The sequence below is a fragment of the Pithys albifrons genome, chromosome Z (assembly GCF_047495875.1).
Source record: "Pithys albifrons albifrons isolate INPA30051 chromosome Z, PitAlb_v1, whole genome shotgun sequence".
Lineage (NCBI taxonomy): Eukaryota > Metazoa > Chordata > Aves > Passeriformes > Thamnophilidae > Pithys > Pithys albifrons.
The window spans coordinates 70,919,908-70,932,295 of NC_092497.1; the positions used below are offsets into that span (position 1 = coordinate 70,919,908).

The following is a 12,388-nucleotide window of genomic DNA, read 5'->3' on the forward strand; positions in this document are numbered from 1 at the left end:
ATATAGGTTAACTCTCTATCATAGATTATGATACTGGGATTGTGTTGGAATGAAAGATGTACATATACAGAAACTGTATTGTTGTCAATGCATATATACAATAAAGCCCTTTACTAACTGTTACTGTCTTCAGTACAGGCAGGGAATAAAAGCTGACATATTTTTAATAGGCTTTGTTCTTTTTTTCCTGACCAAATTCCTCATTTTAAGGCACTAGTGCATACTTCTATTTGTCATCTTCGCCTCCCTCCAAGTCCATATGAATTTACCTCTGAGTTACAAATCCTAAACTGGGTCTTAACATTGTGTCCTTCAGTCGTAGACCTATACCTAGAAGTGATGAAGTTATAACAGGATATTTTGTTTTTCTGTCTTGTTTGTGTTGGTTTCTCTGTTGCCATTTCTATATGGCAATACACAGGACCCTCAAATGGGACTGTGAAAGGCCTATTTTGTCTTTGAACCTTCATGCAGTTGTTTCCCAGCAATAAAGATATCTGCAACAGAAAAAGTACTTTCTTGTTTCATGTAATTAACTGGTTAGCTTGGCAGATGTAGGTAGATTTGTGCTTAGTGCTACTGACTTAAAAAAAAAAAGGTTGCTTCTTATTTGCTGAATGTCAAACACATTTTTAAAAGGAATATCAGGAAGTAACATAATTTAGTTTCTGCAAATTGCTGTATATTCCTTAATAACTGCACTAGCAGGAATCAGAGTAGATAGAACAATTATTCAATTATTTTCACATTCTGAACTAACAGCATCTATTATGCCTTTTTCTCACTCATTGTCCAGTCTGGCAGCCTCTCTTATTTTGCAGTGTATTCCTGGCACCCCTACTTGGGAAACAAAGCTCCTTCTGATTTCTCACATTTTTTGTTTTCAGACCCTTTGTATTCTTTGAAAGTGGATTTTTTTCCCTCCAACCTACACCTCAAACCAGGAGGGTATGTTTGAGTTTCTTGCTTTTGTTTTTATGCAGAGAAAGTAAAACAGAATGGTAATTATTGTGGCCCTCAAGATAATCTTGGAGGAAATACCAGAAGGCAGCTAATTTTTATTGAAGTTTATGAGCTTGAGACACCTACCATCAAGTAGTCTATGTAGTGGACCTCTGAAATGTAGTACTACTGTGAAGTTCATAGTTTCATCAAAAAAACTTCTAATTAAAAACAAAATAATATGTGTAATTGCTAATAATTTTTACATTTGATACTCTTGCTGGTCTTTGATAGAAATGGGGAGACGTAGACTTGAATTAAAACTACTTTTTAAGGTGTCTGGTGATGGCAATGCTGGAATAAATACAGATGATTCTATTCTAGCATGTTTCAATAGAGTGAGAAATGAACAAACCAGAGATGTGGAGGAGACTGTCTTGTCACAACACGGAAGATCAAATTCAGCTGTATTACAAGGCATGAAGTCTTGATGGCTGCAGAAGTGTAAAATCCATGTTGCCCTTTCACAAAGTGCATCGTTTTCTGTTTCTTGCCTAAACTTGAGACTTAAAAGTACTAACTGAAGTTTCCATGACTCAGTTTCATTCCACAATGATTTGAGACAGTATTTTGATATAAAGTGTGCATCTTTTCTTTCAGGGCCAGCACTTGCTGATGTGGGAGAAGCTATGAAGGAACTTTCTGAGGTCAAGGACTCTTTAGACATAGAAGTGAAGCAAAACTTCATTGACCCACTTCAGAATCTCCATGACAAAGACCTGAGAGAAATACAGGTGTTGCCCTCAATGCAGCATTTTAACAGTGCCAGATGTATGGACTGTGTATATGTTCAGAATTTACATTAGTTGTACAGTTTAAAATGGGAGTTCAGATTTGCAGACAACCTGATTTTAATCTCTTTTGGCTTGAATTCTGCTTTTCAGTTCTGTCTCTGTTGGTGGTTTAGAAAGGGAAAGATCAAAATTCTAATGGATTTTGATGGTGGCATCACTAAGCTGATGCAGGCATGAACACAGAATCCTAGTCTTACAGTCTGAAAGCTCATTTCAGTATATATATGTACAGATGTTTACATTACATTTTTAGTGTATGGCAAATGTTTACTGTATAAGTAGCTGCTACTCTGAGCTCAGTAGGGCTTTCCTACTGTTAAGTATATGTGGATGAAAGATGTTTTGGGCCCTTTGATATAATTTACAAAGCTGATCAAGTTATGCCTATCTTAATAGATGACAAAGTGATTCTTTTGAGGGAGAGTATACACCTAAAGTAATCATGCTCATCCTGGTAGCATTGACTTGGCCAACTTGAAGTGGCAGGTGTTAAACAGATTAACATGAATGTTACATCAGTTAACAGTCTAGAAAATCCTTACGATAACTTGAAGATAATTGGTGGTCTGACAGAAATAGTATAAATATTTTCTGTGTTGCTTTGTTTAAGAGTGCTGTTACACAGGCAAAAATGTACTAAACTGTACTTTTAAAAGAATTTTCTCTTAAACATCTATGTGGCATTGGAGGGTAGGAGGGACATTCCCCATAGATCCCTTCGAGCCAGGGAGCACATGAGAGAGGCATCTGTTCATTCAGAGGGACGCGTAGCGAGAACCCATTTATTGGGCAATCACATGGCTTTTATAAGCTTCTGAAGGGAAGGTGCTGGAACTGGGGAAGGATTAAATAAGGGCTCAAGCACAAGGGAGAATGACTTCCATGCTCAGCTACCTAGTAGGAGGATGGAGGGACTAAACCCAATAGAAACTCAGGGTTTAGGGATAGACGGGTAAGGTAACAAATAGGATTAGGCCAGGGGTGGAAACCAACAGGAGCGGCAACCGCACTGCCACAGACTGCATCGGCTACACGAGGCAAAGCAGTCCCAAACATGGTGCCACCCTGGCTCATCCTGCCAGGCGCAGCCCCAGCCAGGATCAGTGGGGGCTGGCCCTGGCAAGTTCTGGCTGCTGCCGCGTTGGCAATGCAGGGGAGGAGGGGACACACCCTGAGCGGGGCTGTGCCAGCCAGGGGAGTCACAGTGCCTGCGCCTAATCAGTGCAATGAGTCAGCAGTGACAATGTCTCAGGGGAAGACAGGGCAGGGGGAGTGACAACCCTACAGGAAGGGGAGGATACAGAAAACTTTCTGAACTAAACACTGTACAGGTAAAACGCATAACTTTTAAACGCCAATAACAAGGTCTTATATATGCAGCTGGTGAGGTCTGCTCTGCTTCCTGACACTGTTGTCCGTGTGGGTCTATATCAGAATTTTTTTTTCCATATTTCATAGTCTGGTCTGTGTCCCACAAACATCTAGGGTAAAAACATTGTAGTCAAGTAATTCGGCACCAGAGTTAAAAAGATAGGAATTTGCACATCTTATATACAGATGGCAATTGCAATCATCCATTCTGTGTGGACCTTTTTAGTACTGGTCAGTCATTTAGAACATTACTTCTTAAACGATACATAAAACCGTCTAATTCATAGTTCTGTATTTCTCTGGGGAATGGCTGATATACAGCAAAGAGCAAATGCTTAGAAGTGTGTGTGGACTACCTGCTTACAATGCAGTATCAGGAGAGTTAGGGAACATCCTTTATTCTGTGCTTGTGTTTGTGTTTTTTGTTTTTTAGCATCACCTGAAGAAAATGGAGGGTCGACGTCTGGATTTTGATTACAAGAAGAAAAGACAGGGCAAGCTCCCTGATGAAGAACTTCGCCAGGCTCTGGAGAAATTTGATGAATCAAAAGAAATTGCTGAGTCAAGCATGTTCAACCTTCTGGAGATGGATGTGAGATATCCTTGATAATCTTTCACCAGAGTCTTAGAAATATACTGGAAGCGCTTTCCTCCTGGTTGGACACAGTGAGAGCCTCAAAAGCTGTAGTAGTGTACAGCATGTTCATGTAGGACTAAATTTTTAGGTATTTTTTAGCTGAGGTAAAACATACAAATCCTCTATAGCATTGTTCTAGCTTCAAAGTGTTACTTAGAAAACCAAAATATCTTTCTTTTTAGAATTATGTAAATGTAACATTGTTTATTTAGCTGTGGGTATAGAGTTCAAGCCAAGGCTTTTGCTCAAGTTTTTGGGCTGCTGAAAGGATTGGTAAAGATCAGAGATGATGAACTCACAGCCCCATGGTCTTTGCTGTAGTCATGTGCAATAGTTAGTGAATAGGAAAACTAAAGTTAATGTGACTGTTTATGTCTGGCTGCAGCATATGTTTTGCTTATAAACCAGTTAGGATTGAGCATTTATTAGGTTTATCTAATCTTCTACTTATAATTAATGTTGAAAGTGTAAAATTAAGTGAGAAGAAACATTTATCTCTTTTGGAGGAAAAATACATGTCAGCTGAAGTCTGTCTTACCAAATATGTAGTCAGAGGAAATTCAGTGTAAGTATTTTTGTTGATACAAGTTATTGGATTTATTTTAAGTTTCAAAGCACACCTAATCGAATTCTTCATTTTGTTATGAGATTATTGTAGAGGAACAATAACAAACCTGAAAATGCATGGATTTACAAATTAATATTTGCATAAAAGTGAAATGTAGCTCTGCTGAAACAAAAGAACTATAAAAAGTTTGTAGTTTTAATCCTTGTACTAACATCCATCCCTATGCAGCCATATAGTGCTGGCCTGCATTACACCATTGCAGTGTTTTGTGTTATGGAAGTTGTTGGCAATTGCATTGCCCACACAAGTGTTTTGAATGTTTTTTCCCTCATGAAGTACAATGCTATCTTGCCTTCCCTAGAAATATTCTTCATAAAAGAGTATATAGTATCCTCCTGTTTTGGTCTGCTTCAAAGGCCAGACTACAATAGAAGCATGATCATAGTCCTTTTAGAGGTAGGGAGGGAGAAGATGTATCATGCTATAGATTATAGTCTAATTTTTACTTTCATAGTGTTTGCTGAATATGGTAGGTCTGTATGCTGCTGTTTTTGCAAATCAGCCATAGAGAGATGATCAACAGAGAAGAAATGCAGTTACCGTTCCAGATCAAATCATAACCAGACATGGCAATGAATAAAGACTGATATGTAACTATTTACTATTAACTATAAAGATAAATTGAGTTTTAGAGAGATAAGTAAAACTGCCTTTGCAGCAGAGAGTCTTTACTTGTTATTGCCCAAGCTGCTAGTATTTGCCTAAGATCTGATGCTTTAATGTCAATCCTCAGATTGAACAAGTGAGCCAGCTTTCTGCTCTTGTGCAAGCCCAGCTGGAGTACCACAAGCAAGCCACACAGATCCTACAGCGAGTTACTTCTAAGCTGGAAGATAGGTAATGCACTTTTTTTAAGATTCTTAAATAGATTTTTTGTTAATTTTACAGAAGCAGAAAACCTGTGAGTAGAATGCAATGATGTTTTCTTTCTCAACTTGGTATTTGTATGTTTATGAAAAATAGGGCCATTTTATTCAGCAATTGGAAACTGAGGTTTATATGTGTTGGAGATGTATCTACTTCTTACTCCGTGAGTTCAGGAAAGCAACTTAGATCAGTGAAGCTGTTAAACATGATTTAACTGAAAGTTTTTATGAATTCAGTGAGACTTAGAACTTTTGATTCCTTACTGTTTGTGCATGTATTCACAAAGTAGTCATTTGAGGGAAGATGACAATGATTCCTTGTAAGAAAAAGTTATCGTGTTATTTTCTTATCTACCTGAAGATCTTCCTAAGCTGGGTAGCAAGACTCTCCTTCCTTGCTACCTTATTAAATACCCCTTTGTTCCAGCTTTATTATAAGGTCAAACTTCATACAAGAATTAACTGAGTTTACCTCTTCCATGCTTTTCTCTAACAGTGTATGCTATCAGAATTGATGTTACAAGATTTTAATAGAGTTTTGGAATTTTTGTTTCCATCAAAACAGATTGATCAACTTCCCAGACACATCGTTCTTCAAAGAAATGTAACATACAGGATATATTTCCTTAGTCTTTATGGTTCTGGAAGACACTTAGTAAAAGCTGGGTATAATTCCCAAGACGAGATAATGTTCACATACTGTGCAAAGGCAGCCTTTTAATCATGCATGATTCTTTGCTTATTTCTGATGTCATTAATGTAGATCAGATTACTGGTACTGTTTGGTCTGTCAGTGTTTATTTTCTCTGAAAACTTCACCAGGTGTAAGTCTTAAAATTTCTTTACAGTCGGGAACAGCACTTGTTTTGGTAGGTAGGCTGCCCAGCTGACTGCTTCTGGATATAGTTTGCAGTACTGTCTAAAAAGCAAAAAAAAAGGATTTTCAGCACTTCTCAATGAATACTGCAATTCACTTTCTCTACAAAGGCATTAAAAAATCCTCAGGAGCAGGTGGGTTTTCTGAAGTCCACAAATTATGCCATTTAAGTGAGCATACCTCTCCTGTGTCAGCCCCGGATTAGTACTTGGATGGGAGACCTCCTGGGAAGTGCCGGGTGCCGGGTGCTGTAGGTTCTAGTCCCGAGGACTTCACTGGCACTGTCCAAGTTCACTCGGCCATGGCAGATGAACCTCAGGACTTAAACGGTGGGGCCAGTTCTGTGCACGCTGAGCCTCACCTAAAATATCCACTGTGCAGGCTGGAAGGGCACACCCACGTGGGGACAGCCCTTCCCAAATCTTCGTTCGAGAAGCCGAGACACACACACACACACACCTCTCCCTGCAATACATTTATCTCCCTATATCAATTCAGATGATCCTTTGCCCTTTTGAATGATTTTAGATTTTCAAGGACCTCGGCTGACACTGCTATTATAGATCAGCTGAAGTACATCTTTTGCATAAACTTACTGTCCATCTCTGATTGTAAAGAGTCTGCTGGTGAAGTCCTTTATCCACACCACTGGATGCAAATTAGAGCTATGTGATATGCTCATGCCAGACATGAGGCAGGGATGTAGAGCTGTTACTATTAAAACTCCTTTCCTGCTGGTGATATGCAGGTGGCAAGGAATGCATGTCCTCTGTGTTTTGGGGATTGTTTTTTTAGTATATGGACCAAAAATAAATAATGCTTCACTTTTATGCTGAACAGATTTGGTTTTGTTCACTCTCAGTAATGTCTACAACAGATACTGCCCATTTTGTAGATAATTTTTAAAAGACGTGAATGGAACCTAGTCATGCTGTTGTTTGGCATGGACAATGTCTTAACTACCAACATTGTCCTGTGTAAAATATTTACCAAAGAGTGAAAAAAAAAAGTTGAAGACTGGAAAAACCATGAAAAATTTAAAAACACACTTGTGTTCTACTTTTTCTGGGATGTTTAGATTAGACCTCAAGACTTTCTTCAGGAACTGCAAGTGCAAGAATTTTAATTTTTCTTCTACACATTATTGGAAGGCATAAACTTCCTTAAAATATGATTCCAGGAACTGGGACTTTAGAATCTTGGCAAACATTGAGAAACTTGCAGTGAAATTAATAAAAACTGGAAGATCAGCAAAGGCTATTCCTTTTAAAATTCTCTTTTTGCCCAGCAGAAGGAGAATGCGGTTTTGATGACACAGTATGATGACAGAGCAACTGGCAAGCCGGAATTGGTTTCCTTGGAGATGTTTCTTTTCTTAAGAAACATGGCGCATGCTGAGCTTTTGGATAATTTTTGGCACGTCACTGAAACTGCCACTTTATAGTTCATAATCAGAAAAAAATGCTGTTTGTTTCATGGAAGTATTTGCTTGTTTAAATATTTTTTCTTCAAAACTTTAGTGCCTTGAAAAAGTTAACTTTTGTTAATGAGTGATACACAGCAAGGCTATTTTTACAACTTCAGTTTATTTATGTTTTTAATATGCTTATTGTTTTTCGAAGAAAAGAAGTGTCTGGGGATTAATTAATAGTGATATTTCAGATGGTGAGGAAAACTTTGTAATCAGGATCAAAACTCTAAGTTAGAAGCAGATCATTTCAGTAGATAAATCAAAATGTGCTACCAACAGCATGTTTAGGGCAGATCTAGAAAAGTTAGAGAAACCAACTTGTCTTTTAAATCTAGAGGTCTTGGCTCAAGTATTCTCCCATATGTGATATTAGAGATATATGTTGTTCTGCATAAACTAATCTCGTTCCATTCATTCCTTACGTGGATTTTACACTGAAATCTAAAATGTACCCTTTCCTAAAAAATCTACATTTCTCAATTAGAAGAATAAGTTGAAATTAATGAAAAATAAAATGTTTAGTTTGAGAGTCAGGAAGACTGGATTTATGTCCCTTCATGAAACAGTATTCCAGACTGCAAATTAACCAAGTCTGGAACTAAATGCAGTACATTACCACCGAGTTTTCTCACAAAATGACAAGAGTTGCCATCAACCAGCTGCATAGTTAACACTTGTCAGGAACAGAAATGAAATTCATGCTAAAAATGGGAACAGGGGTGTTTGTAAAGCCCTTTCTATAAGCACTGATAGTCATGTAACAAGTTTTTCTCCATTAGAAGCTCTTTGTTACTGTTAGACAAAAGGAACACAGACAAAATGCTAGGTTTCTAGAAGAAAAGAAAAATTAACAACCTCATGGAAGAGTCACACTAGCTGTTTTTTGGTAATTTAAACTACTGTTGTAAACAAAAAAAAACCCCACTATTCCAAATGAAAAAGCTTGTTTAGTCTGGATGATTGGTGGATGAGAACTTCAGCCATGAAAATAAAGATGTTTGGTGTGTCTAGTCTGCTAACAAGATACTAAATCTTCACATTTAACCTAATGTTTTGGCAGAATAAAAGAGGCATCATCTCAGCCAAGGCGAGAATACCAGCCCAAACCCCGTATGAGCCTGGATTTCACAACTGGTGACAATACACAGCACAATGGAGGAATATCCCATGCCACCACACCCAAACCATCAGGTAATGTCAGTAACAATGTGAGAAAAAAAAGCCCGATCTGTCTAAAGTTTTGTGTCAGTGTAGAAGTTGCATGCTTTCTTCTGGAGATTAGTTCTTCCACTGTGAGGAAACATGAGAATGGAGATAGTATAGGAGAGATCTGTTGGAATTGTTTCTTTGTAAAGTGTTCATATCCCCAGGCAGAAGAACAGGAATGCCACCCACTGCTTTAAATGTTTAGGTCAAAAATTTCCTTTGTACTGGAAGCTCACCTTGTAATACAAGGTGCCTATTTACAAAATAGGAATTTAGAAAACTGAAGTAACAACTGAAAGTTTTAGATGAAAATGCAAAAGCCTTAAGCCCAACAGAAGTCCATAACCTTATCCTGCTCTTTAAAACCAGGTATTACAACACAATGAGCCTGAAAGTAAAAATCAATGACAAGAAAAATTAAGACATCTAAGCTGTTTTCTTTGTCCAGCTGGAGCAGCACAATCAAGATTAAGCATTTGTATGAGTGTGCATAATTAATATCTTTAAGAAGCGTTTATTTCTTTTTTTGCTTGTTTTATTTTTTATGTCCTTGTTCATTTCAGAGAAACACCTTCTTCTTTGAAATTATTTGAATGTATGTTTGGGGTGGTTTATTAACAGAATTTATTTGCTAATTCTTTTAAATTTCACCTGGTTGCAATGAGCATACCAAACACAATGTTGTAAGGCTAGTTGATGTCAGCACAGTAGTCTTTGTGACAGAGAAATCAGAAATCAAAATACACTGTGATCAGTACGTAAAGAAAAGAAGTAAAGTAAAGCTTTACTACAGAATTTAATAAATTAAATGTAGTATTTGAAAAACTTGATTTATGGAGACCTATAGTTCTGCTAAATTGTCATTTTGGCTAGTAACAATTTTGCTTTTGGTAGGCTTGAGGCTATAGAAACTTCAGGGAGAATATCTGTTAATTTCATATATGTTTGAGTATCTTATCTAACTAATGACTTAAAATAGTAACAATTAGCCATCCTAAAGAGTTCATAGTCAGATGTTCATGAACTAGCTATAAGAAAGCTTTCAATTTCAAACTTGTTCTGAAGCTATCCTTCTGGCCCTGAAATTAAGTATTTTGTGGGAATGGGGAGAAAAGGTCTTTGGAAACATGATACTAGGATTAGAAGCATATACAGTGGCATAGCTGTGCCAGTGAAGTTCCCACATAAAGGGCACAGTTATATCTTCAGTATTGTTTTAAGTTACCCCTTACACTACTTACTTGAAGTAAACAGACAAATCATCTCTTTGCCTGTAAACATGGAAATACATTATGGCTTTTGCTTAATTTTTTGTGTTTTGTAAAGATAAAAATTTTATTCCAATTTGATCATAGTTGTGCTTTCAGGTGTGAGCCTGACTGTAACCTGGCTCTTTTTGGATTCTCAGGCATTTACTACCAAGCACATACAGTTACTGAAGGTTGCCAAGGCTGATGGTTAGTAGTCCAAATTTAGATTACCAAAGAACTGTCATCAGCATATGAGTGGTACCACAAACAGCAAAATCTGTTACAGGTACAGTAATAAAATGGATACTCTATGTGTTGAGATTTTTAAGCACATTATTTCTTTGTGTTTCTTCTCTGTAGGTGTTCACATGGATCAGCCATGCTGCCGAGCTCTGTATGACTTTGAACCAGAAAATGAAGGGGAGCTGGGATTTAAAGAGGGTGATATCATTACCCTCACTAACCAAATTGATGAAAACTGGTATGAGGGGATGCTTCATGGCCAGTCAGGTTTCTTCCCCATCAATTATGTTGATATTCTAGTTCCACTACCCAACTAGGATGGCCGATCCACCGCCTTTGACACAGATAGTTGTGTCAGTACCACTGCTTTCAGAATGCTGCTTCTTACACCTTACAAGTGCAAACTGCAGTGGTTAGTCATCAATTCCTAATGAGCATCTTTGGTTTACGTGTTGTCATACTGTGTGGTGGTGATGCGTTGTATCTTGTAAGCCAGCATAGCATGGATTAGTTTATTGACCATGCTGGCCTGGTAGTAACCAGAGCCATTAGTGAGGTGGAACTGGGAAGATGATGGCAAGCAAAGCATGCAACTCAGAGTGAAGCAGCAGGAAGTGAAAATGGTATTGGGAAGATAATGCCTATCACCACTGTATTATTTTTCAGTCTTAGTTCTCTGTATAAAGAAGGAAAAGTTCTTGCCATTCCATCTTTCCCTTCCTAATGATACAGTACACACAGGTCTAATGTTGGCTAACTAGAACTGTATCTTCCAACCAAACTGGCTGTTCTCACAGAGAGAGCATAGGTGTAGACCCTCTGGTTTCTCAGAAAGTGAACCACTGCACTGTGTATCCTGCTGCTCTCTGCTTACTTTTATATTCTTAATTATTGTTAGAAGGCCTGTTTCCATCTAGAGGTAAAATTGTATGGTATGAAATGGGGATTCCTATAGTAAAAATGTTGGACCACACACCACCTGAATTTGCCCTTCAGGAACTTTTAGCATGCTCACCAAAATGCCAGTAAACGGGCAAGATGGGGAATAAAACTGGCATTTATTTAATGTTTCTTGTCAAGTCTTGGCACAAAACCTTGCTGCTTAAGCACCAGATATGCTTTGTAGACTCATTCACTGAGGAATACAGTAACCAACCAAACATGACTCTCACTTTATTTGTTTTTGTCTACCCATTTGTTCTTCGAACATCATTTGTGCATACTCTCTCCTCAATGAGGACAAAACAAAACATTTTTTTGTTGAGCAGTTAAAGGCATGTGGCTCTACATGCAAAAACATTTCCCATCTGTTCAGTTGGTTTTCTTGTGTTCCTCCTTCCTGCACTTAGTGTGTACAGTGCTGTGCCTAGCTTCTTGTAATTCTTTTGGTAACAGTTGCAGAAATTCTGTTAGTTTAGTTATCCAGAGTTCTATTTATCTAAATTGTACAGACTCTAACAGAGGTTTAATGTGCTGCTTCGAATGTGCCACTTCAGTACTGGATGATGTGAAATGAAGACAATTCCCTACTGCTTAATATATAAACTGTATTATGGAAAGTATTGTTATTTCAAATAAATGCTGAGAGAATAACTAGAATAATATTGTGGATTATTGCTTTATTGCTTTAAAATCTGTTGTGGTAACTTCCTCTACCAAGAATATTTTCAGAAATGATGTTCCTAATTTCCTGCAAAAGTGAAATTTTTTAAAATCATTTTGCTTCATTCAAATACATCTCGCACATATAATGGCCCTCATAAACAGGATAAACTGAATACTGAGCACATTAAATTAATGTCCCAATGACCTGCATGCAGTCTTGTGGATATAGGTTATTTTTTATCAAAGAATACTTGTGTTCACAAACTCCCTAGTAAAGCTTAAAGACGTGATTACTTCTAATTTATTTATGGGTTGAAATAAAATCAAGGACATTGTCACAAGCAAAACTGACCTGACTTGAAGAAAAGTAATTGACACCAACTAAAGTATTTTTATATAGTTAGAAACAAAAAAGACTATCACCTTTCCGGTCCCAGT

General features: G+C 37.5%; 1 protein-coding gene across 2 annotated transcripts in view; it reads left to right on the forward strand.

Moving 5' to 3' along the window:
- Window positions 1-11,941, forward strand: part of SH3GL2 (SH3 domain containing GRB2 like 2, endophilin A1) — a 112,979-nt gene extending 101,038 nt beyond the window's left edge. For both annotated transcript variants that reach the window (XM_071581319.1, XM_071581320.1), the window contains 5 exons: window positions 1,603-1,736; window positions 3,601-3,759; window positions 5,166-5,269; window positions 8,707-8,837; window positions 10,463-11,941. In XM_071581319.1, the coding sequence (XP_071437420.1) occupies window positions 1,603-1,736; window positions 3,601-3,759; window positions 5,166-5,269; window positions 8,707-8,837; window positions 10,463-10,662 (728 nt within the window). In that variant the 3' untranslated portion in view covers window positions 10,663-11,941. The remainder of the gene's footprint in view (window positions 1-1,602; window positions 1,737-3,600; window positions 3,760-5,165; window positions 5,270-8,706; window positions 8,838-10,462) is intronic.
- Window positions 11,942-12,388: the final 447 nt, after the last annotated feature.